Source organism: Scyliorhinus torazame, chromosome 14 (assembly GCF_047496885.1).
Source record: "Scyliorhinus torazame isolate Kashiwa2021f chromosome 14, sScyTor2.1, whole genome shotgun sequence".
NCBI lineage: Eukaryota > Metazoa > Chordata > Chondrichthyes > Carcharhiniformes > Scyliorhinidae > Scyliorhinus > Scyliorhinus torazame.
In genome coordinates, this window is record NC_092720.1 from 28,217,129 (window position 1) to 28,243,930 (window position 26,802).

The 26,802-nt window shown below is 46.5% G+C and overlaps 1 protein-coding gene across 1 annotated transcript in view; it reads right to left on the reverse strand.

Annotated features, from left to right (window-relative positions):
- Positions 1-1,767: 1,767 nt before the first annotated feature.
- agtr1a (angiotensin II receptor, type 1a) overlaps positions 1,768-26,802 on the reverse strand; it is a 51,442-nt gene continuing 26,407 nt past the window's right edge. The window contains exon 2 of the mRNA XM_072473879.1: positions 1,768-7,858. Within this exon, the coding sequence (XP_072329980.1) occupies positions 6,698-7,855 (1,158 nt within the window). The 5' untranslated portion in view covers positions 7,856-7,858 and the 3' untranslated portion in view covers positions 1,768-6,697. The remainder of the gene's footprint in view (positions 7,859-26,802) is intronic.

Genomic DNA, 26,802 nt, shown 5'->3' on the forward strand with positions numbered 1-26,802 from the left:
GGATCTGGGTGTCCTTGTACACGAGTCACAAAAAGTTAGCATTCAGGTACAGGAAATAGGAAGGGAAGTGGGAAGTTGGATTTATTGCACGGGGAATGAAGTATCAAAGGAGGGAAGTGTTGGTACAGGGCATTGGTACAGTTTTGGGCTCTTTCCTGCAGAAGCAATATATTTGCAATGGAGGCAGTTCTTAGAAGGTTGACTTTGTTGATTCCTGGGATGAAGGGTTTCATGGGATCATAGAATCGCTACAGTGCAGAAGGAGGCCATTCAGCTAAGCAAATCTGCACTGACCCTGCAAAAGAGTATCCCACCTAGGCCCATGCCCTAACCTGTTGCTCTGTTTCTCTGGTTATGAATGTGGCGGTCAATATGGTCGCCTTCGTTAATCCTAATTACGTTTATGCCTTAGAGTCGCCAGGTATCTTTTGATACCGCCACAAGGTTCAAACCCGAATACTGATCAAAGAGCCAATACACCAGTTAGTTAGTTCAAAGTCAATACACAATATTTACACACACAGTAATATCTACTCATGCACAATGTACTACAAATTAAACTATCGCTAATGCTAAAGCCTATACATAGCTTCGGGTGCCCACTCAGTCTGAGGAACAATGGCCGTTGTTCGGATCTGAGGGTGTTGGGTTTGAAATGGTACAGGAGAACAGCTAAGGTCATCCGTCTGGTAGCGAGTGTTGACCTTGGACTTACTTGCTTCTGATGCAACTGGTGGATGGGCCTCTCCGCTTTGAGAGCCAAATCCAAGAGAGCGATTCTCTCTCGGGGGTTTCTTCTTATACCCGGAGGGGCTTCGCGCGCTTTTGGGTGGGCCTTAAACTTGGCCCCAATTAATTGGGTCGCATCTTGAAGTTTGGGAGCTGACTTTCCAATATGCATATAGACTCTGTGCCTGCTTGCTTTCCTAACATTGTCCATAGTTCCCTACATTCATTGCGAGCATCCATTTTGTATTCTGGAAGTGGCCATCCCAGATGGCCCCAACCCTATACCCGTAACCCCAATTAACCTTTTGGACAATGTAGCATGGCCAATCCACCTAACCTGCACATCGTTGGACTGTGGGAGGAAACCGGAGCACCCGGAGGAAACCCACGCAGACACGGCGAGAAAGTGCAAACTCCACACAGTCACCCGAGGCTGGAGCTGAACCTGGATCTCTGGTGCGGTGAGGCAGCAGTGCCAACCACTGTGCCACCGTGTATTTTGAGAAAACGTGAGCAGCTTGGGTTTATACGCATGAAGCTTCGAAAGTTGAGAGGTGATCTTATTGAAATGTAAAAGATTGTAAGGGGGCCTGACATGGCGGATGCCGAGAGCTTGTTTCTCCTCGTGGGGGAATCTGGAACTCAGGGCAGAGTTTCAGAATAAGGGTTGGGCTAATTAAGGCAGAGATGAGGAGGAATTTCTCCTCTTGCGGGTTGTGAATCTTTGGAGTTCTCTACCCCTGTGAACTATGGAGGCTGGGATAGACTGATTCTTGAATTATACGGGACTCAAGGGATATTGGGAACGGGTAGGAAAGGGGAGTCAAGACCATGATCAAATCAGCCATGATCTCATTAAATGGTGAAGCAATCTCAATGGACCAAATGGACTATTGTTGCTCCCCATTCAGATGTTCTTCAATTCATTCGTTTTTTTAACATTTTTGTTACATTTAGTACATAACTCAAGTAATGGAGGCGGTTCACAATTGTACATAATGAACGACATAATATTGAAAATAATGTCAATCCAGATAATTAGCGATAATAGAGATAACACTTTATTTAAAAGCTGTGTGTTGATAAAAATGCAACAGCAAATAGGACAGATACAATAAATTATCATGCACAGCAAGATTTTACACACGTCAAAAGGTTCTACATTTGAATTTCTAACAGCTGATAAACTGCACTGTACTGAATAAAGTTCTAGTCGATTTCCTGAAAGTCGCAGCAAACACAATGAGAAAGTTATTGACGCAAAGACATGCACATTCGGCTGCCTGCCTCTCTTTCAGGGTGAATGCAGGCATCCCCTGGTCTCACAAAAGAGGCGTCCAGACTCGAATTGTTAGCTTCCTTCTCTCTACACGGATGCTGACAGACCTGCTGAGACTGCCCAGCATTTCCTGTTTTTGTCCCCTGGTCTCAGTCAGGAGCTTTGGCTCAGGTGGAATGTGGGTTGGAGAATTGTCCAGTCCAGCCGACCTCCTCGCACAATGGATCAAAGAGGGCAATTCGAATGATGGAACAGGCTAATGAATTAGCTTATTGTTTAACTGTCTTCTGGGCAGAGAGCGATTAAAGCCTAGCTCATTCGCGTTTTAACAACATTTCATCTTCTGTCTACTAATAGAAGAAACGCGGCTGAGGAATTTCTAATTGTGTGGTTGAGGACACCAGGGCTTGTGTTTGCTTGGCGTGTATGTGTCTCCTTGGAGTATGTCACCTAAAAGCGTGGTTCAGAAACTGACGGTTAATTTTACAAATGTTTTCAAGCTGTTTTGCATATTCTACGATTGTCATACGAATGTGCGAATTAGCAGCAGGAGTAGGCCACTCGGCCCCTCGAGCCTGCTCCACCATTCAATAAGGTCGTGGCTGACCTGATTGTAACCTCAATCCCGCCAACCCCTGATAACCGTTCACCTCCCTGTAATCAACAATCTATCTGGCTTAGACACGGTGGCACAGTGGATAGCACTGCTGCCTCACAATGCCAGGGACCCGGGTTCAATTCCGACGTAAGGTGACTATCTGTGTGCAGTTTGCATTTTCTCCCCATGTCTGCGTTGGTTTCCTCTAGGTTCTCCGGTTTCCTTCCACAGTTCAAAGATCTGCAGGTTAGGTGGATTGGCCATGCCCCTTGGTGTCCAAAAGATTGCCTAAATTGCCCAAAGGTGAGGTGGGTTATGGGGTTACTGGGATAGGGTGTGGGAGTGGGCCTGGGTGGGGTGATCTTTTGGAGGGTCGGTGTACATTCAATGGGCCGAGTGGCCTCCTTCTGCACTGTAGGGATTCTGTGATTTTGTGACTCTGTTGCCACTGCCTTTTGAGGAAGAACTTCTCAGAGACTCACGGCCCTCTGCTCGCTCCCCAAAGGCAGGTCCTTGCCTCAATGTCTACTGATGCTTCATCCTGAGCCATTTACATCAGCTGTCTTCCATGCTGGGGGATAGGGGAAGGAAGCAGGTACTCAATCGATCTCAGCTGGGATGGGTGCTGGTGGCGTTAGTCTGAATGGTTAGTCAACTGAGCTAACCGGCCCTTATTGTATGGGTGCAGAATGTATTAAATTCTTAATCAAAGATAAGTAATCTAAGATTTGGGAAACAGTTGAACACCACGGTATGGGGGTGGGAAAGGGGGTGGAGGGCAGTCGCTGGATTAGCACACGGCAGACCAGATTCTTGATTGCTTTTCCTGATTTTGAGGTCTTCTGCGCAGAGGAATCAGTGCCACATGAATAATGGTGATTCACTTACTGCTTTATCATGCCAACCTTTTTGGGGCCTCCTGCTGGAAGTGGGCTACTGTGCTGAGTCAATTGGTAGACCCATGTGATATACACATCAGGGCCTCAAATAAATCTAACTCCAATGTTTGGGTACCGCTGGGGGTGTTGCCACAGAAACAGTTAGGAACACAGGGTTTAGGAACAGGAGTAGGCCATTCAGCCCATCGAGCCCGCTCCACCATTCAATAATATCATTGCTGATCTGAACTCCACTTTGTTGTCTGCTCTTTATAACCCTTGACTCCCCAAATCTGTCGAGCTCGGCCTTCAATAATTTCAATGGCCAATCCTCCACTGCTGCCTGGAGAGGAAAATCCCACATACCCTTTGAGAGAAAAATAATCTTCTCATCTCCATCTTAAATGTAGACCTCTTATTCTTAAATTGTGTCCCCTGGTTCTAGACTCCCCTACCAGTGGAAACAACCTTCCAGCTTCTACCCTCTAACATTCCTTCAGGACCTTCACCATTGTTAGCCATGCCTTCAGCTATTTAGATCTAAATTCTCGTACACCATCCCTAACCCTCTTAACCCTTCTACCACTGCCACATCCCTTAACATGCTTGTTAGAACCCATCTCTTTCACCAAGCCTTTGGTCACCAGTCCGAATATCTCTGTTGTATTTTATGCCTCAGGTATATGCAGAAATGTTATGGCCCAGGTCATATGTCTGAACAGTGGTTTTAGTCAATACTTTAAAATGTCTGCTCTCACGGCTCCGGCTGCTTGACTACAGCTTAATTGCTCTTTCTCCGTTGCCAAATCCAGGCTTAATTAATCACACATGGGAATACAAAACCGATCCAGACACACATAATCGAATACCATACAATTGAATACAACAATCTTTTTCTGTGGCTCAGTGCCATTTTTTTCTGACACTGCTTTAGGGTGGCACGGTAGCATATTGGTTAGCACGGTTGCTTCTCAGCACCAGGGACACAGGTGTGATTCCCGGCTTGGTCACTATGCAGAATCTGAATGTTCTACTCATGTCGGCGTGGGTTTCCTCCAGGTGCTCCGGTTTCCTCCCACAAAAGTCCTGAAAGACATGCTGTTAGGTGAATTGGACATTCTGAATTCTCCCTCAGTGTACCTGAACAGGCGCCGGAATGTGGTGACTAGGGGGATTTTCACAGTAACTTCATTGCAGTGTTCATGGAAGCCTACTTGTGACACTAATAAAGATTATTAATATTCTGTGACCTGAGGAAATTTTACTGTTACAGGTTCTATATAAACGCAAGTTACTGTTAGTGACTTTTATTGAATTTAAACAGAATCAAAGTAAACAGAATGGCTCAAGTCATGTTCTTGTCCGTTCTTATCCCCATTCGTTGCCTTTATCCTGCCTGGACTTTTGATTTGGCAAGTGATCAGAAACTCTAAATACTTCTTCTTGTCAAATCTTACGAGGAGATGGCAACACAAATCTGGAAATTTATTGGGAGCCAACATTCCTGGAATCCTTTCCCATTGCCAGGCCAGTCTTGCTTACAGCGACCTTGTCTCAGACCTTGTGGATGACCATCGGAATAAAGGGATTGTTTGTCTGCACCATTTCTTCCTTATGACCAGCCCCCCCTCGCAACTCCGTCGAGAGGCCAGGTTTGTTACAGCTGACGGACTGAAAAATAATTGTTTCTGGTTCTTGTTTGCCACTTTCCAATTGCTGGCCACTGGGAAACACATATTGAGCCCCATCACCACACTAGTCCTGCCCTCGTGTTGCATGCAGATGATCTTTATCTTGGTCCGATTAAAGAGAAAATGGTGGGTACTTGCCCCTGCGAGTTGTCAGCGTACTTGTCCCAACTCTTTGAGCTAACATGAAAGGACAGTGCAAAAGGTGACTCCCCCGTTTTCTGTCATATTTTGCCAACTTCTAAAAAAGGGTTAGCCAATTGTGGTGAATTTGAATCTTTCTTCTGCACAGACAAATATTAAAATATTTGGACCCTTATGTTTTGCATACACTACTTTCCTTTCTGCTTCACATTGGTTGAAATCAGAATTTATAAGTTAATTGATAAGACCATAAGACCATAGGAGCGGAAGTAAGGCCATTCGGCCCATCGAGTCCACTCCGCCATTCAATCATGGCTGATTTCAACTCCATTTACCCGCTCTCTCTCCATAGCCCTTAATTCCTCGAGAAATCAAGAATTTATCAACTTCTGTCTTAAAGACACTCAACGTCCCGGCCTCCACCGCCCTCTGTGGCAATAAATTCCACAGACCCACCACTCTGTGGCTGAAGAAATTTCTCCTCATCTCTGTTCTAAAGTGACTCCCTTTTATTCTAAGGCTGTGCCCCCGGGTCCTAGTCTCCCCTGCTAATGGAAACAACTTCCCTACATCCACCCTATCTAAGCCATTCATTATCTTGTAAGTTTCTATTAGATCTCCCCTCAACCTCCTAAACTCCAATAAATATAATCCCAGGATCCTCAGACGTTCTTGATGATCTTGACCTGAAGTTTTGCATAAAATAGCTGCCCGAATCCACTCCTGACTTGAGCAGAACACTTCTTTGGTTAAAAGTTGTCGAGCAGTGCTCGCTATCTTGATGCTTCAAGTCTGTAGCAAAGTGCAGGACACCTTATTTGTAAAATGACACTGCGAGGTTAAAGTTATAAGTTGAAATTTCTCTTAGCAAGTGTGCCAGGTTAAATGCAGCTGAGGGGGGGGGGGGGGCTGAGTTCGCTAGAGAGTAGAGGTGCGCTGCAACAGGCCCCAGCATGCTTGTTCAATTGTCATATGTTCCTAATCCCGATTTCCGATCCAGCGACTCCTCCTTAAAACTGCATTGAATGGACATTGGATGAGGAAGATATTGGGCTTTGTTGCGATGCTTCACTGTCCAAGTTGTCAGATACAGACTGGCCATTTGGTCGAAGGCCAAATCAGTTACATAGCTCTTGGGAAGCAGAGGCTCAGCAGTGATAGCACTTGGAACCAAGGAGTCAAGTAATTGAGAAATGGATCACAGAACTAAGGAGCAGATTGCAATTTCAATCTAGTGACAGAACCTTTGGTGTTTTTCTGGGTCTTGGAAGCTGATTGCTCTGTTCAAATGCACCATCGGCCGCAGATCATTGATGACATATTTGCAGCACTCTTTTTGAAAATCCCAATGGTCTGGTGATGCCCCTTGAAGTAGGATAGCTCAAAGCTCACTTGAGGAGGCCGACTTCTTGGTCACTGCATTCAGGGATTCAATGGTATGGTACGACAATGAACTCATCTTGGTCGATAGCCTTGGGTGAGATCTGATCTTGGGCGGCACGCACCTCAAAAGAAGGAAGAACTTTTCTCTGAAATTGCGGCCTACCAAGCCGTAGAGGATGGGGTTCAGGCAGCTGTTGAAGTAGGCCACACAGATTGTGAACGGTATGGAAGTGTCAATGACTTCCGGAATGTGGCAACTTTTGATCACCTTCAGCTGGGAAAGGACATCCATGAAAGCGAATATCTGAAATGGAAGCCAACACAAAATGAACGACACCACAACGGCCTTAATCAGCTTAAATGCTTCATTGCTCACAGGCTTGCTTCTTTCGATCTGGTAGGCCTGCACTAGGCTCTTCAAAATTAGGGAGTAACAGATCAAAATAATTAGCAGAGGAATTAGAAACCCCAGCAGGTTCTTCAACAAAGCAAGGCCAAATACCCATTGATTCCGGTACTGCTTAGGGTAATGGAAAGCACAGATGGTTTTATTCCAGTCGGAGTAGTGGACAGCATCACGGAAAAACATGGCGGGCAGGCTTGCTAAGCCAGCCAGAATCCAGACCATGATGCAAGCCATCCAAGCATGGACTAAGGTGCGTTTGGTCCTCGATTTCATGGGATGCACAATGGCAAGATAGCGGTCAATACTGAGGCAGGTGACCAGGAAGATACTGGCGTTCATGTTCAGCAGCAGGACGGTGGCACTCATCTTGCACAGGAAGACCCCAAAGGGCCAGTGGTACTCCATGGCTGTGGAGGCCGCCCAGAGCGGCAAGGTGATCACAAAGGTCAGGTCGGCCAGCGCCAGATTCAGCAGAAAGATATTGGCGACCGTTTTCAACTTCAGGTAATAATAAATAACAATGATGACCATGCTGTTTCCCAAAACTCCTGTCACAAAGATGATGCTGTAAACGACAGGGATCATCAGGAAAATGTAAGTGTATCTCCCACCGATTATGCAAGTCAGGTTTGCCTTCACTGAGGTATCCTCCATGGAATTGTTCAGCATGGTTTCTTCCATGCCCAGTGTAAGGCCAGATGGTAATTTATGAAATATGCTGGCGTTTTTAGCCATCTCCATCCAATTCATGACCTGTAGGCAGAAAGGGTATCACGTTAGGACGTTTGTAAAAGACAGTTAAATTATGTTAGCCTTTTCCCTGAAAAACTGCTTCAGGTTAATGCACCGGTTCCCTTCTAGAAGATGAAATGCTGGACGGCATGTGGCACAGTGGTTAGCATTGCAGTAGCATTGCAGCCTACGGCGCTGAGGACCCGGGTTCGAATCCCGGCCGTGGGTCACTGTCTTTGTGGAGTTTGCACATTCACCCCCACAACTCAAAGATGTGTAGGTCAGGTGGATTGGCCATGCTAAATTGCCCCTTAATTGGAAAAAAATAATTGGGTACTCTAAATTTATTTTAAAAAAATTAGAAGATGAAATACCTCAGCATTGAAAGGGACATCTGTCCTCATAAAAAAATACCTTGATCCAGTGGACACCACAGTTTTATATCGTGTCACTTTTCAGGCAGCTAAGGGATTTGGGGACAGTGTTGGGAGTGGAGTGGACATAGAAGATCAGCCATGATCTTATGGAATAGGCTAGATGGGCTGTGTGTCCTACTCCTGCTCTTATTAGTCTTAGCCTCCATTGACTTCAGTAAAAAGTAAAATCAGGCACTTTGTATAACCAATGTTTGAACCAAACCCATCAGTTTCCCACCCGGCATATTTTGTAACATTACACAGCATTTCTGCAGAGCTTCCTTCAGGAAACTGGACTAGATTAGATAATTCAGCCAAGCCTGAGAGGTTGGTGAAAGTAGATTCTAAATAAACTTTCTGAAGGGCATTTAGAAAGTTTGTTCCATATTTGTTCCATAGAATTCCGACAGTGCAGAAGGAGGCCTTTCGGCCCTTGAGTCTGCACCGACCCTCCGAAAGAGCACCCCACCGAACCTTTGGACACTAGGTGCCAATTTTACCATGGCCAACCCACCTAACCTGCACGCCTTTGGACTGTGAGAGGAAACGGGAGCACCCGGAGGAAACCCATGCAGACTCGGGGAGAGTGCGCAAACTCCACACAGATAGTTACTCAACGCTGAAATTGAACCCGGGTCCCTGGCATTGTGAGGCAGCAGAGCTAACCACTGTGCCACCATGCCACACAGAACAAGAAAAAAGAAGCAGAAAAATGTTCAGGGCTCTGGGGAAAGAACAGGGCAGTGAGATTCATTTGATAGTTCCTTCAAAGAGCTGGCAGAGGCAAGATTGGCTGAATGGTCTCCTCCTGTGTTTATCATTCTATAATTTCTATAGTTTCAATTGGAAAAATATGAAATTTGATTCTGTGCCAAAATATATCTTTTTTTAAACTCTGATGTATCAATAACCAATAACCAAAATCCAGGGTTTGGATGCCTCAACTTTTACATCACATTTCAAATATGTCATTATCAATACAACCTACTTTCACATAAAATGGTCAAAAGGCCTTTAACAACATCCCAGTATTTGATATACCTGTTTGACGAAAGCTTGCTGATCAGCTACCTTAAGTAAATTATCAATAATCATGTCAAATGCACTTTTAGTTGTTGAATTTAATGTTCTAATGAAGTGACAAAAATGTTCTGGGATTCAAACCCACAGATGACGAAAATGAGAAACCAATGTTTCCTCACTTGCCTGCATGTCATGACATGGAATGTAAATTTGAATTGTCAGAAATAGCTTGATAGTCACATCCATCTTTAGGGTCAGTGAAGTGGACAGAAGGCTTACGATTAATGACATCTGTGGGGTATCTCAGAAGCAGCTGTATTAAACTGCTGTCAAAATGCCACGGTAACTTATAGGTAGCAAATGTGGAGCGTGAATTCCTTCCCACAAATGACCCATAAAGCAAAGCTGATACACTTAAGGATGTAATATGTCCATATTGAAACAAAATACCAAGTTGATGTGAAAATAGATGAGTGTTTTTCCTTTACCTATAGGGAGCTGTTAATCTACAATACAGTCAAGTTCAGTGTTCATTTGATTTCTTATGTCGTTAAGGAAAGAAAACAGCACTACACACTAACAGTGCATGCACTGTACAAGTTCCAGGCAGCCCACAACCCGAGTGTAATCCATCTTACTGATGTCTCATTCCTTCTTGCTTGTTGAACACTGCATTACTTTACAACTCTCTGCAGTGACTGAATACCCACTGGGATCAGGCAAATTTAAAAGTCCTCATTCCAAGATCATAGATTTGAAACATGGGGAAGAATTTCATGTGCGACGTGCATGCTTGGCGGGTGGGACCTAAAGCGGCCGCGATTCCCCGTCCCGCCTGAGATCAATTGAGAATCATGACATTACGCTGGCTGGCCACTTAAGTGGCACTCAGCCTAAACCATGGCCGCGTTGGGCCAGCGAAGTCACCAAGGGTGAGCGATGTGTCCGATGGTGGCCTGCTGCAGAGTTTGAAGGCGATATGCAGAAGCCATTGAGGAATCACTGCCTGCACAATGGTCAGCACTGGGGGACCACAGCAGACGAGAAGAGAGTTCCTGTGACCATTAGGTCCCCTCCCTCTTTCTTCCCTGTCCTCCTCCTCAGAGGACATGTTCCCTGCTGAGTAAACAATACCCATCTGCAGATAGGCAGGCGGGGCTGAACAATGCCCAAAGGTGACAGGGGAAACCAAACCTAATGTCCTGAGAGTTCCACACTGTGCTCAGCCCAACACAGAAAAAACTCTCAATGCCCCAGAACACTACCTCAAGTCACTCCCTGAAACTCTCAACTCCTCATCCAGCATTTCTTCCATTCCACCTTTAGCCCGCCCTTGATTTGACAAAGTGAACAAACAGTTGGTTTGCTGGCCCGTGTTTCCTCTGCGTTGAGGTTAAAAAGGAATGGGGTACGTAAATCTGGTCAATTGTGGATTCGATCCCCTCAACTAGCATCATAATGTCGATGGGGGATGCTCCACTGATCCACGCATGTGTCGGCTAACCAAAATATTGTGCGTGTGTGCAATGACGTTGGGATACGTGCCCCACATCACCACCTGCTATTTAACACGCTTCCAGGTCGGACATACACCCACCATGCAAATATAAGTTTCTACTCAAGGACGCTAACTGCAAACAACAGACCAAGGTTTTTGACACAAAGCCAGATTGCCTCTTAGTTCATCGCTGGAAATAATGGCATCAAAATTCCTGGAGTAGTGCACTCTACCCAAGTTAACCTTGTGCAATATTGATGCTGTTACAAATCCTTGGGCCATTAACAGAAAGGGGGCTTGAGTCCATGTCTTTAAGGCAGGTGTCTGTCCGGTAGGAATATCAGACCAGTGCCTTACCACTCTGTGATGAGGCTCGGACTATTTCATCCAAATTGTATAATTGCTGCTCTCCGAATAGAACTTGATCCCCTTGAGCCAGTTGCCATCATGAAGCTGGTATGAAGTACTGGTGAAGTAAATATGCCTGCTTCATGCATGTATACTTCCCTTGGCCCTGGTAAAAAATAAATGGATTCGCATTTATAGAGCAACTTTCATGACCTCAGGATATCCCAAAAAAGTATGCAGCCAGTGACGTACTTTTTGACGTTTGGTCGTAGTTGTAATGTAAAAACACAGCAGCCATTTTTGTGCACAGAAAGCTCCCATAAAGAGCAATTAAAGCCAGATTATCTGTGTTTGTGATGTTGATTGAGATATTGACTAGGACTCCATAGATAACTCCCCAGCTCTGTTTAACAGTAGCACCTTGGAATTTGATTTTACATCCACCTGAGAGGTCCTTGATTTTACATCTCATCCAAAATGCAGTACGTCTGACAATGCAGTGCTCCAACAGTACTGAAGCATCAGCTTTGGTTTTTGTGCTGGAATCCTGGAGTAGGACTTGAACCTATAATGGCTTGTCTCAAAGAGTGCTACCAATTGAACCATAGCTGACACCTGTTCAGGTAGCAAAAGTTATAATGACAGGGTTTACAGTGCACGGTTGTCATTCTCTAACTGGAATGGTACAATAAGCCATCTCCTCTTCTCTCACTGAAAAACAGCAGTGCTTCACAACTTAGTGCCTTTGATGCAGAAAATAAATTCTTACGCACTTCTCAGAAGTGTAATCAAACAAAAATAGACACCAAGTCAAAGAAGGAGGTATATGGAAGGATAAACAAAAGCTTAATTATAGACTGGGTTTTTGTGAGGCTACTAAAGGAGCAGAGAAAGATGGAGAGTTGGACAGGTTTAAAAGAGGATTCCAGTCCAAATTCTGGTCCTTCTGCTCCTCCTAAACTAAGGACCAATAATTTTAACTGAAAATAAATAGCCACGCAATTGGTTACACAGACCTGCTATAAGTTAAAGTGAAGTTGGTTGCCCCTGGAAACACGAAGAGTCAATCATCATTTGGTGGTATGAAATTTGGACATCGCGGAAAAAAGAAACTATTTTGTCAAAGTTTTTCAAATTGCACTCATCAGGACAATTTGCAAGACATCAAATTGGTATTTTTGTGAATTGCCCTGATGAATCCAAGACCCAAAACTTCAACAAAATGGTGTCTTTTCTCAGCAGTAGTCAATACTGGAGATATAGAAGAGAAGAAAAGGTGGATAGCATATCTGCATATTCTTGGCAAGTGATCACTGAGTGATTATAGTGATGAGAAAAAGCATTGGAACAATTGAATGGGAAATAATTGCATTGTTGATCGGGTGTAAGACTCACGCTCCAGGAGGAGCCAGGGAGATTAAAAAGCATCTTGAAGAGCCAGTCTGATAGTGGAGCTGGGAGAATAAAGGAGCGCGAAAATGAGAGAGACTGAGAGCAGAGCCGGGAAGGTAAAAGAGCATGAGAAAGAGTGAGACTGAGAGTGGAACCGGAAGGATAAAGGAATGCGAGAAAGAGTGAGACTGAGAGCAGACCGGGAGGTCAAAAAAACACAAGAAAGAGTAAGTCTGAGAGTTGAACCGGGAAGATATAAGAGCTCGAGAAATAGCACGACTGAGAGCGGAGCAGGGACGATAAAGGAATGTGAGAAAGAGCGAGACTGAGAGCGGAGAACGAGTGCGAAGCTTGAAACTCCTGAGGTGACCTCAGGATTCTAAAGTGTCATGGGGCAAGTGGAAGCAGCAGATTGGGTGAGTACAGTCGGGTAATTATTTACTACTTGATTGCTTAGAGCTTGTACGATCTATATTTCATGGTCTATAGTTCGTAAGGGTTATATTCTGGACCAGCAACGAGGACCAGGGAAGAAGGGCCAGTAGATTTTAAGTATCTTCTAAAGGTTTAATTTAAAGGGATAAGTCAAGGCAGGAGAGCTCCAAGTCACAGGGTACTCTTTCTGCTCACACTCCTATTATAGAAACCACCAATATTTATTTCCATCAAAATCAGTGGGATGAAAATTGGATGAACTGTACTTCAGGAGGTTATGTTTGCTACTCCATATTTACACTCAAACCGTGAAGTTGAAAATTAACTCCTAATAGCATAAGAATAAAATATGTACGTGTAATTGTAAACCTGAAAGTACTCCTGAGACAATAAAATAGAGCCTATCCTCTATTAGTTTATTGGCAGAATGTGTGGATATGATCAGATTGTCCATCCATGTGTGGATGAATGTAATGAAATGATATTCAAATCATGAAGCCATGCAGCTCAGAAGGATGCCATTCAGCCCATTTGTGCCTATTTTGGCTCTTTGAAAGGCTAACAATTAGTCCCACTCCCTGTTTCTTCAGCATAATCCTGCAAAGGTTCTCTTCAGAAGCACATCATGTAACATACTTGGGAAATCCACAACCTGGAGGTTCCCCTTTAAGTCACTCAAAATCCTGACTTTGAAATATATCACCGTTCTGTCACGGCGTCCAAATCATGGAATTCTCTCCCTAACAGCACAGTGGGTGTCTCTACACCTCAGGGACTGCAGCGGTTCAAGAAGGCAGCTCCCCACCACCTTCTCAACGGCAACTAGGGATGGGCAATAAATTCTGGCCTTGCTAGCGATGCCCACATCTTGCAAATTCATTTTAAAAATACATATTTGCCTTCTGCTCGCTCACAGCAGGCTGAAGATGTTGACTTCAATGTAAACAAAATTAGGGTGCATTAGAAATTGGGTCTGTGATTCACCATTGCCTTTATTGTGCTGCTGTTAAAGGTCATTTTTACTACCAAATTCATTGAAAAGCAAACTCATTGCAACATTCCTACTTTACCACAGTGACCACACTGGAATGAAATGTACTTAATTTGCTGTAAACTGTTTTAAGATGGTCGCCGGCCACAAAAAGCGCAATAGTGTGGCAAGTCCATCGAATCTCTACAGTGCAGAAGGAGGCCATTCGGCCCATTGAGTCTGCACTGACCCTCTGAAAGAGCACCCTACCTCGGCCCACTCCTTTGTCCTATCCCCGTAACCCCACCTTATCTCACATCTTCAGCCACGAGGGGGCAATTTAGCATGGCCAATCCACCTAACCTGCACATCTTTGGACTGTGGGAAGAAACTGGAGCAACCGCAGGAAACCCACGCAGACACGGGGGAGAAGGTGCAAACTCCACACCCACAGTTACCCAAGGCAGAAATTGTGGTCCCTGGCAGCACGAGGCAGCAGTGCTAACTACCGTGCCACCCTTTCTTTCAAACCTATTTGACATGAATATGTAAATATCTGTAAACTAGCATTGAACTCGGCCATACTGTTTTAAAATAAAAGTCGATTTTCTCTAGCCATCATACATGGGGCATCACCCCTCTGCCACAGTACACTCTTGAGATGGCACTCAGTACTCTTGGGTTACTCAGTGACCTCTTATGAAAGTGATGGATTATATCCATTTCAGGACGCAGCATGTTTAATGTGCTTTTGATCTGCCTGAAACAAATCCCCTCCCTCAGAGGTCTTGTGCTGTTTACCTGATCTAAAAGGTTTGACAAGTCAGCAATGCAAAGGCTTCACACAAATGTGCCACACTGTTAGCAATAAATGCAGGAAGGTTCCTTGGGCAATGTTCAAAGGTCAAGTTACCTCAAGGGCTTTTGATACATTATTCATGTGGATGTGCGAAAAACTGTAATGGAAAACAGCTGAATAAATGTCATCCCTCAGTAACAATTTATGTTTACTTGGGACAAAGCTGCAAAGTACAGTGTGGAAAATGGCTTAACTTAATCGGTGACTTATAACCTAGACACTGTTTAAAAAGTTATCACTCGCACTTCTGGTTGATTACTCATAGATTTTTGATTCTATCTCAATGTGGTCATGAAGTTAGTCAATAAAAAGTTTGGTCTAATATATATTCGCCTTTAGGCTTTCCCGAATCCAGTACTTACATTTAAAAGCTAGTTTTGGTGAAATATTTTTAACCAGTAACACTTTTCTGACTATTTAAGGTCCTGTGTAACAAGATAAATCAACCTTCTGTTCAGTTTTTTGTTAATTACCCTGCCCTTTTTGACTTTAGTGATGTATCTCTGGTCCTCTCACTTATGTGAGTCAAAAGCAAACGGAGAAATGGGGCTGGATTTTCTGTGCTGGAGAACTTATTATTTGCAGTGCTGGTGTTAAAGCTAATGGCAGACAACTACACACGATTACCAACACCACCCAGTCTGCTGGATCCTGTTCTAGGACACAGGGAACACAGTTTATAGAATAGTTTTTGTCTAGTGTTTATTATACACTTGAGGAGCTGACATTCTGATATTAATGAGGTCTTTGTTAGCAAATGCTATCTTGGAGAAGTTGGTGGCATAGTGGTAAAGTCGCTTACACTAAAAATCCAAAGGCTCAGGCTAATACTGGGGGAGGAACATGGGTTCAAATCTCACCACAGCTACAGAATTGAAGTTCAATGAATAAAGGAAATGAAAGCCAGCGTCTCTAATGGTGACCATGCAACAATCAATGAGTGTTGTAGAAACGCATCTGGTTCATTAATGTCCTTTAGTGAAGGAAATCTGCCATCCTTACCTGGTCTGACCTACATGCGACTCCAGATCCACGGCAATGTGGTTGGCTCTTAATTGCCCCTCTAAAATGGCTGAACAGGCCACACAGTTCAAGGGGCAATAGGGGTTGGGTAACAAATGCTGGCCTAGCCAGCAATGGTCTCACACCAGGAAAGAATGAATAAAAACATCACCCCTTTTAGATGCATTCTGGCATTTTCTTTTTGGAGCAACCCTGTCTAGTATGATCAGAGGAATGGTATCAACCAAAATTTGTAACCATAGAATTGGCCTTGTATTTGTGAGCTCCAACAATATGCGCTCCTCAGAACTCTGGCCTCCTTCATCCTTGGCATGAACATTGGCAGCTGCACCTTCAGCTGGCTAGGCTCTAAACATTGCAATTGTGCCTTTCTGTCTCCTTTAAGATGCTCTTTGAAAACTTTCACTTTGATCATGTTTTTGGCTAGTTGTCCATCGATCTCCTTCTTTGGCTTGGTGCCATTTTTCTGCCAGCTGTGTAGGACCTAAGGACATCTTACTCTGTTAAAAGTACTGTAGATATATGCAAGTTGAGGGGAAGTGGTAGCGTAGTGGTATTGTCACTGTGGTAGTAAACCAGAGACCCAGAGTAATGCTCTGGGGACCCAGGTTCAAATCCCGTCACTGCAGATGGTGCAATTTGAATTCAATACAAATCTGGAATTAAAAATGTCTGATGATGACCTTGAAACCATTGTCGATTGTCGGAAAAAAACATCTGGTTCACTAATGTCCTTCAGGGAAGGAAATCTGCCTGCGTTGCTTACCTGGACTGGCCTACAGGTGACTCCAGGCCCACAGCAATGTGGTTGACTCTTAATTGCCCTCTCCAGGACAATTAGTGATGGTCAATAAATGCTGGCACAGCTTGTGACGCCCACGTCGCAGGTACATATAAAAAAAAGGTTGTTGCTGCTTTTGGAAATATTCAGTCTGATGTCTGATCCAGGCCACGCTCCCAAAAAGCCATAATTTGTCTTTTTACAGATGCTGCCTGTCGTGTTGCATATTCCGACAACTCTTTTTATTTCTGATTTCCAGCTTTGTGGCAGTTTTATTTTTATATTTTAAAATGGCTGCAGGGATCCCAGGACAAAAGAACTGATAGATTTTCTACTCCAAGTTCTGGCGGCCATCCTGGGATTATGAGCAGGTGTTTCAGCCTCGAGGGGAAAACCTCCGGAGAGAGCGACAACCAGAGAAAAGATCGACAAGAACGAAAGGTGTTTATTCAGTACGGGTCGCAACTTCAGGATGTCCGAAAACGTTTTACAGCTAAAGGAGCTCTTTTTATTTCAACATGGAAATACTGCAACCAACCCGGCCACAGTAGGCTCCAACATGCAGCAATGATATAATCTGTTTCTAGCGATGTTAAGTGAGAGATAAACATTAGCCGGGGCACCAGAGAAAATTAACTGCCTGAATCTTCTTCAAAATAGAAACTTAGACAATAGAAGCAGGAGGAGGCCATGCGGCCCTTTGATGCTGCCCCGACATTCAGTTATCCAAAGTGGCGCCATGGAATCTTTTTACATCTACTTGAGAAGAACCGGGTGGTTCTTTAATTTGACCCCTCAATCAACTAGTTACGATAAAGAGTGAAATAATGCGGGCGGGGTGGGGGGAGGGGGGGGAAGGGGGGGGGCAGCCTCCCCCAACCAGGAGTCAAACTTGCGTGAATTAGAGCAAGTCCTGACAAGTGGGGACCTGGTGCCTTACACTCCGAGTGAAATAGGGGGGGGGGCGGGGGGTGTTGGAGGGGCTCGGGTCGGGGTCTTTCCCAGGATGACTGTCGTGTGGCAGGCCTTCCCTCTGTAGTTTTCAAAATCTTTAAACTGTCTTATCAGCATGTCAAGTCGTAGTTAAAAGTCTTCCCTCTGATGTGTTCAAACAGTTTGATGTCTCATGTCAAGTTCAAAGATCTGTCAGAAGGTGAAAGTGTTCTCTCTCTAACCTTAAAGCCTATAAACTCTCTCCAAGTGTCAATATCAATAATCTGTCAGAAGAAGATGAAACATTTCAATTGTTTTTTTCACAGTGAATTTCAATTCCCTTTACCTTTTTCAAGCTTCTGAGCATGCTTAGAAGTCTAAAAGCTTTGAACTTTATTGTTTCCATTCCATTCCATGGTTTATTGCCTTTCATAAACCTCTTGGAGAGACCTTTCAAAGTGTCACCTGAGTGTTTTTAGCGAACGTTGCACCAAGGCTGGATGTGAGAGGTAGGCTAAGCACGGAATTCGGGAGGGGAAGAGAATGTTTGGGGAACGAGAGTGGAGAGTGCCTGGGAAAGGGTTGGAAATGGGGAGAGTGTCTGCGGAAGTGAAATGGGGCCATTGTAGATGAGTGTCTTATAGGGTGTAGGCGGTGTTCACGGTAGGGTCCTGGGGGGGTCAACTCTGAACTGGTGATAGGAGGGAACAGTCACAGCTTAACTGGGGAGTGGAATACAATAGGGTGGCAGGTCCAGGGTGAGGGTTTGGTAGCTGAAGGTCTCATGGGTGAGGTCAGTATGGATAACAGGAGAGGCAGGTCAGGATGGGCATGGGGATGGTAACGGGTGTCGTCTCTAAGGAGAAGGAAGGCATATGGAAGTGGATCCCAGGATAATGGGAGCAGGTTCAAGGGTGACAGGAGGGAGAGAAAAAACATTGGCTGGGGCAAGGGTGAAGGGGAAGGAGTTGGGGGGTGCAAGGGGTAGGTTGATGTTAGTGAAGTGAGTCTGCAAAGTGATCAGGCAATGAGTCGGTGAGATCCCTGGAAGTGGAAGGAGGGTCATTTTGAGTGGGTGGATGTCAAAGTCAATACAAGTGGCCAAATAAGGGGACAGCCAAATAATTCTGAGGTAACTGAATGTAAAAGATGCCCAATAATGTTCCCCTCCTTCTGGTAAAGTCCTCTTGCAGCAGGTTTGTTCCTGACATCTGGGTGTCAAAATATTGGAGTTCCAGCAATGTGTGGGGCTGCCATTCACTCTGTGCCTTTTTCCATTGGCTACATTCAGAGGCAGGAATGAAGGGAGGAGGGAGGTGGATGCCACCGAGGGGCATGGCTGGTGGACAGCAGTCAACTTGCACCACCAAATCTTTATCTTCCTCGGTGATTGGTCATGGCTGACAAGGACTCTTGTGGTTACTCTTTCTTTTAAAAAAATATTTTTATTGAAGTATTTGCTAAATGTTTATGTAACAATAACAAACAGAATAATAATAACATAAACATCAACATGGTAAACTAAACATTTCCCACCCAACCCCTTCTGTACATCCCTTAACCATATTACACCTAGCCTCAGCTCCCCCTTCAGAATGCTGCTTCCACTGACATTTTAATTTTCCCCGAGAAAGTCGACGAACGGCTGCCACCTCCGAGAGAACCCCAGCATTGACCCCCTCAAGGCAAACTTTATTTTCTCCAGCTTGAGAAACCCAGCCTTGTCACTGACCCAAGTCTCCACACTCAGGGGCTTCGAGTCCCTCCACATTAAAAGGATCCGTCTCCGGGCTATCAGGGAGGCAAAGGCCAAAACATCGGCCTCTTTCACTCCCTGAACCCCCGGGTCTTCCGACACTCTGAAGATCGGCCTCTCTGGACTCGGCACCACCTGCGGACCTAGCACCTTGGACATTGTCTTGGCAAACCCATGCCAGAATCCTCCAAGCCTCGGGAATGCCCAAAACATATGGACATGGTTTGCTGGGCTTCCCACACACCTCGCACATCTATCTTCTACGTTGAAAAACTTGCTCATCCTCGCCGCTGTCATGTGTGCCTGGTGGACCACCTTAAATTGTATTAGACTGAGCCTGGCACATGATGAGGAGGAATTAACCCTGCTTAGGGCGTCCGCCCACAGACCCGCCTCTAACTCCCCACCTAGCTCCTCTTCCCACTTGCCCTTCAGTTCCTCCGCCTCCAACAACTCCTGATAGATATCCGACACCTTCCCCTCCCCTACCCAGGTACCGGACACTCTGTCCTGTATCCCCCCGTGGCGGCAACAGCGGGAAAGCCAACACCTGTTTCTTCAGAAAGTCCCGCACTTGCAGATATCTGAAACCATTCCCCGGCGGCAGCTTGAACCTGTCCTCCAGCGCCTTCAGAATGGGAAAACTCCCATCTATGAATAGATCTCCCATCCGTCTAATTCCTGCTCTCTGCCAGCTCCGGAACCCTCCATCTATCCTGCCCGGTGCGAACCCTGTGGTTATTGCAAATCGGGATTCAGGCCGAGACACCCTCCACCCTCTTATACCTCCTCCATTGCCCCCAAATCCTCAGTGCCGCCGCTACCACCGGACTTGTGGAGTAATGGGCCGGCGAGAACGGCAGAGGTGCCGTTACCAGTGCTCCCAAACTGGTGCCTTTGCATGACGCCGCCTCCATCCACTCCCATGTCGACCCCTCCCCCACCACCCACTCCCTAATCATCGCTATATTCGCCGCCCAGTAGTAGTTGCAGAAGTTTGGCAATGCCAACCCACGCTTCCCCCGACTGCGCTCCAACAACATTTTCTTCACACGCGGGGTTTTATTTGCCCACACAAAGCCCAAAATAATCTTGTTAACCCGCTTGAAAAAGGCCTTAGGTATGAAGATGGGAAGGCACTGGAAGACAAACAAAAATCTGGGGTGGACCGCCATTTTCACGGCCTGTATCCTCCCCGACAGCGAAAGCGGGAGCATATCCCATCTTTTAAAGTCCCCCTCCATTTGCTCCACCAGCCGGGTGAGGTTGAGCCATTGTAATGCCTCCCATTTCCGAGCCACCTGCATTCCTAGGTAGTGAAAGCTCCTCTCTACCATCCTGAGCGGCACCTCCTGCAGTCTCCTCTCCTGCCCCCTTGCCTGGATCACGAACAATTAACTTTTTCCCATGTTCAATTGGTACCCCGAACATCTGCCAAATTCCCCCAAGATCTGCATAACCTCCCCCATCCCCTCCACCGGGTCCGACATGTACAAGAGCAGATCGACCACGTACAGCAAAACCCGGTGCTCCACCCCCCTGCCCCGAACCAGCCCCTGCCACTCCCTTGATGCTCTCAGCGCCAGGGCCAAAGGCTCGGTGTAGCTTGAAGTATCCCAACCTCAGCCGGTTCGTGCACACACTCGCTACTGGCGCCTGGTAGAGCAATAGCACCCAGTCAATGAAGCCCTCACCAAACCTAAACCTTCCCAGCATCTCCCACAGATTCTCCCACTCCACCCGATCAAAAGCCTTCTCCGCGTCCATCGCAACCACCACCTCCGCCTCCTCTCCTTCTGAGGGCATCATAATTACATTCAAAAGCCTCCGAATGTTAGCATTGGGCTGTCTATCCTTAACAAATACGGTTTTGTCCTCCCCTATCACCCCCGGGACACACTCTTCTATCCTAGTGGCCAAAATCCTAGCTAGCAGCTTGGCATCTACGATCAAAAGCGAGATTGGCCTATATGACCCACATTGCTCCGGGTCCCTCTCTCATTTAAGGATGAGTGAAATCGAGGCCTGGGACATCGTTGGGGGGAGGATTCCCCTCTCTTTAGCCTCTTTAAAGGTCCTCATCAGCAGTGGGCACAACACCTCTGAGAACTTCTAATAAAATTCTACCGGGTAACCGTCCGGCTCCGGAACCATGCCCAACTGCATGCCCTCCAGTCCTTTAACAATTTCCTCTGTCTCAATCAGGGCCCCCAGCCCCTCAACCAGGTCCTCCTCCACCCTCGGAAACCTCAACTGATCCAGGAACTGCTTCATCCCTTCTACACCAGGCGGGGGTTCCGACTCATATAATTTGCTATAAAATTCCTGAAAAACGTCATTCACCCCCCTGGGTCCAAGATCATGTTGCCCTCCCTATTCCTTACTCTCCCAATCTCCCTGGCCGCTTCTCAACTGCTCCACCGCCCTCCCCGTGGTCAACAACTCAAACTCTGCGTGTAGTTTCCGGCGCTCCCTCAGGAGCCCTGCGTCCGGGGCCTTCGCACATCTCCAATCCACTCAGAGTATTTCCTCCACTAATCTCTCCCTCTCTGCTCGCTCCACCTTTTCTCTGTGGGACCGAATCGAAATTCGTTCCCCTCTTACAACGTTTGATGAGGACTCGTCGACTGAGGTAGTATGGGCTGAGGTTAGAAACAGGAAAGGAGAGGTCACCCTGTTAGGAGTTTTCTATAGGCCTCCTTTAGCGATGAAAAGGGATAGGTATATACCGCAGGGCAAGAGTTATAGCTGGGGGAAAGGCAATTACGATGCAATGAGACAAGACTTAGGATGCATCGGATGGGGAGGGAAACTGCAGGGGATGGGCACAATTGAAATGTGGAGCTTGTTCAAGGAACTGCTACTGCATGTCCTTGATAAGTATGTACCTGTAAGACAGGGAGGAAGTGGTCGAGCGAGGGAACCGTGGTTTACTAAAGTAGTTGAATCACTTGTCAAGAGGAAGAAGGAGGCTTATGTAAAGATGAGACGTGAAGGTTCATTTAGGGCGCTCGAGAGTTACAAGTTAGCTAGGAAGGACCTAAAGAGCGACTAAGAAGAGCCGGAGGGGACATGAGAATTCTTTGGCAGGTAGGATCAAGGATAACCCTCAAGCTTCCTATAGATATGTCAGGAATAAAAGAATGACTAGGGTAAGAGTCGGGCCAGTCAAGGACAGTAGTGGGAAGTTGTGCGTGGAGTCCGAGGAGATAGAGAGGTGCTAAATGAATATTTTTCGTCAGTATTCACACAGGAAAAAGACAATGTTGTCGAGGAGAATACTGAGATTCAGGCTACTAGACTAGAAGGTCTTGAGGTTCATAAGGAGGAGGTGTTAGCAATTCTGGAAAGTGTGAAAATAGATAAGTCCCCGGGGGCAGATGGGAGTTATCCTAGGATTCTCTGGGAAGCATTGCTGAGCCTTTGGCTTTGATCTTTATGTCATCATTGTCTACAGGAATAGTGCCAGAAGACTGGAGGATAGTAAATGTTGTCCCTTTGATCAAGAAGGGGAGTAGAGACAACGCCGGTAACTATAGACCAGTGAGCCTTACTTCTGTTGTGGGCAAAGTCTTGGAAAGGTTTATAGAGATAGGATGTATAATCATCTGGAAAGGAACAATTTGATTAGAGATAGTCAGCACAGTTTTGTGAAGGGTAAGTCGTGCCTCACAAACCTTATTGAGTTCTTTGAGAAGGTGACCAAACAGGTGGACGAGGGTAAAGCAGTTGATGTGGTGTATATGGATTTCAGTAAAGCGTTTGATAAGGTTCCCCACAGTAGGCTATTGCAGAAAATACCAGAAAAATTCCCATACCAGCCTCCCCGAACAGGCGCCGGAATGTGGCGACTAGGGGCTTTTCACAGTAACTTCACTTGAAGCCGACTTGTGACAATAAGCAATTTTCATTTCATTTTTCATTTCATTTTCATTTTCAAAATACGGAGGCATGGGATTCAGGGTGATTTAGCAGTTTGGATCAGAAATTGGCTAGCTGGAAGAAGACACAGGGTGGTGGTTGATGGGAAATGTTCAGCTTGGAGTGCAGTTACTAGTGGTGTACCACAAGGACCTGTTTTGGGGCCACTGCTGTTGTCATTTTTATAAATGACCTGGAGGAGGGCATAGAAGGATGGGTGAGTAAATTTGCAGATGACACTAAAGTCGGTGGAGTTGTGGACAGAGCGGAAGGATGTTACAAGTTACAGCGGGACATAGATAAGCTGCAGCGCTGGGCTGAGAGGTGGCAAATGGAGTTTAATGCAGAAAAGTGTGAGGTGATTCATTTTGGAAGGAATAACAGGAAGACAGAGTACTGGGCTAATGGTAAGATTCTTGGTAGCGTGGATGAGCAGAGAGATCTTGGTGTCCATGTACATAGATCCCTGAAAGTTGCCACCCAGGTTGAGAGGGTTGTTAAGAAGGCGTACGGTGTGTTAGCTTTTATTGGTAGAGGGATTGAACTTTGGAGCCATGAGGTCATGTTGCAGCTGTACAAAACTCTGGTTCGGCCGCATTTAGAGTATTGCGTGCAACTCTGGTCGCCGCATTATAGGAAGGATGTGGTAGCATTGGAAAGGGTGCAGAAGAGATTTACCAGGATGTTGTCTGGTATGGAGGGAAGATCTTATGAGGGAAGGCTGAGGGATTTGAGGCTGTTTTCGTTAGAGAGAAGAAGGTTAAGAGGTGACTTAATTGAGGCATCCAAGATGATCAGAGGATTAGATAGGGTGGACAGTGAGAGCCTTTTTCCTCGGATGGTGGTGTCGAGCACAAGGGGACATAGCTTTAAATTGTGGGGAGATGGATATAGGACAGATGTCAGAGGTAGGTTCTTTACTCAGAGAGTAGTAGGGGCATGGAATGCCCTGCCTGCAACAGTAGTGGACTCGCCAACATTAAGGGTATTGAAATGGTCATTGGATAAACATATGGATGATAAGGGAATAGTGTAGATAGGCTTTAAAGTGGTTTCACAGGTCGGCACAACATCGAGGGGTGAAGGGCCTGTACTGCGCTGTAATGTTCTATGGTCTATGTTCTAACTCCTTTACCGCGGCAGGTCTCCTTCCAGTACTGGATTTTGACCGGTCCAGATCGGGATCACTAACCGTGTTAAAGTCTCCCCCCATGATTAGGCCGTGAGACTCCAGGTCCGGGATCTTGCCTAACACCCGCCTCATAAATCCCACATCGTCCCAGTTTGGAGCATACACGTTCACAAGCACCACCCGTACTTCCTCCAACTTCCCACTCACCATAATATATCTACCCCCCTTATCTGCCACAATTCTTCCAGTCTCAAACGCCACCCGCTTGCTGACCAAAATCGCTACCCCTGGTCTTTGAGTCCAGCCCAGAGTGAAACACCTGACCAACCCACCCCTTTCTCAATCTCGTCTGGTCAATAATCTTTAGATGTGTCTCCTGAAGCATTGCTACGTGTGCCTTCATCCCTTTTAAATGCACGGAAACGCGAGCCCCTTTGACCGGTCCATTCAAACCCCTCACATTCCACGTAATCAGCCTGGCTGCCACACTGCCCCCCCCCCCCGCCCCCCCCCCCCCCCCCCCGCCGACTAGCCATAACCTTTTTGGCCAGCCCAGAGCCCGCGCTCCCCGCTTCCCCGAGCTCCCCCACAAGCAGCAACCGTCCCCGACCTCCCTTTTGTTCCCGGATAATAGTTCCTCCTCTGTCAGCAAAGCAGCCTCCCCCTTCCTCCCCCACCCCACCCCACAACAGCACCCAAAACCTGATTCCCCCCGGTCAAGCACCATCTCAGCACATGTTCACCCCCCATCTCGCTTCCGAGAGTCAGCTGAACCATGCTGACCCGACAGCCCCTGGTGCCAAACAGTCTGGCTCCCTATTGTTCGAACCCCTCTCTCGACATGCATAAACCATTTAACAACATCGCAGTCCCCAGTAAGTAAACAACCTCAAGTAATAGAAATTAACATAAGCCAATGAAGAAACAATCGCTTGAAACCAGACACAACCTCCCACAGAATAGCACCAACTTCGGAGCCCCCCTCCCCCCTCCGCATCTAATCTCTGCAAAAACAAAGCACCCTCAAACCACCACCCCAGCCCAATACTTAACACAGAACCACACACAGTCTTATTTGAACCGATTCCAGAATTACAAAAATTACAAACCGGCGCCACATAACTCCTTCAAGACTTAAGTGCCCTTTAAGACGCTTCCAACTTCTTTTCTTTGATAAATGACCATACATCATCCGGTGCCTCAAAGTAAAAGTGCCGGTCTTCGTGCATAACCCACAACCGCGCTGGATACAGCACCCTGAATTTCACCCCTTTCTTGAAGAGGATCGCCTTCACCCGATTGAACTCAGCACGTCTCGTGGCCAGCTCCCCTCCCAGGTCCTGATAGATGCGCACCTCGCTGTTCTCCCATCTGCTGCTCCGCTCTTTCTTGACACACCGCAAGACGAGTTCTTCGTCCGATAAACGGTGGAAACGCACCATCATGGCCCTCGGCCAGTCATTCGCCTCAGGCTTCCTTGCGAGGGCTCGATGCGATCCGTCCACTTCCAGGGGCCGAGAAAATGCCACGGGCCCCCGTCAGCATCTCCAGCTTGCTCGCCACATATGCTCCCGCATTCGACCCCTCAATTCCTTTGGGGAGGCCAACGATCCTTAAGTTCTGCCTACTGGACCTGTTCTCCAGGTCCGCCAGCATTCTCTTGTGGCGCTCATCCAACACCTCCACCTTGTGCTCCAGCACGGTTAGATAGTCCTCCTGGCTAGATAACCTCAGCTCAATTTCTTGTCTCCCTTGGGCCGCCTGATTCAAAACCACTTGATCGGTCGCAGCCTTGATCGGGTCCAGCGTTTCCTTTTTTAGCTCAGCGAAACAGTCCTTAAAGAACTTCATCTGATGCTCCTTAGACCACTGAGCCACCGGTCCCTGGCCCTGATCCTCCGCCGTGCTGCGCCGCGGTCCCAGCTCCGACTGCTTCACTCTATCCGGGCTGAGTCTTTTCACACGGCTACTTCTAGTCCAATTAGCCATATAGCGGAGGGGGAATCCTTCTTAATATCGTCCACTGCACTGATCTATCCCCTAAAGTCCGGGAAAAGTCGGGGGAAAAAGGTCTGAAAGTCCGTTCCAGGCGGGAGCTATCGAATGTGCGATCTACTCCTCCATGGTTGCCACCGGAAGTCCCTGGTTACTCTTTTAATGATGCCAAAGCAATGGTCTCTCTACAGAGTCTCGAGGGTATTCGAGCCAAGTGGAATAATCTCAGAAGGAGACTTCTTGGACATAGCTCTTACCATGCTGGTCAAAGAGCGAAATCTCCATCCACAGGTTGAGTATGAACGAGAGTAATATACGACTCTGGTTCTCCAGGATGTCTTTCACCTGGAAGGGGTGGGGTGGCGATGCCATGTCTAGACAGAGTCCAGGTGAAGGGTGTAGCACTTGCCTGCTGGCCTTGAGGGAAACGTGTAAAGCACATACTCATGAAATGTATCACTTCAATTCATTCACACATTCACT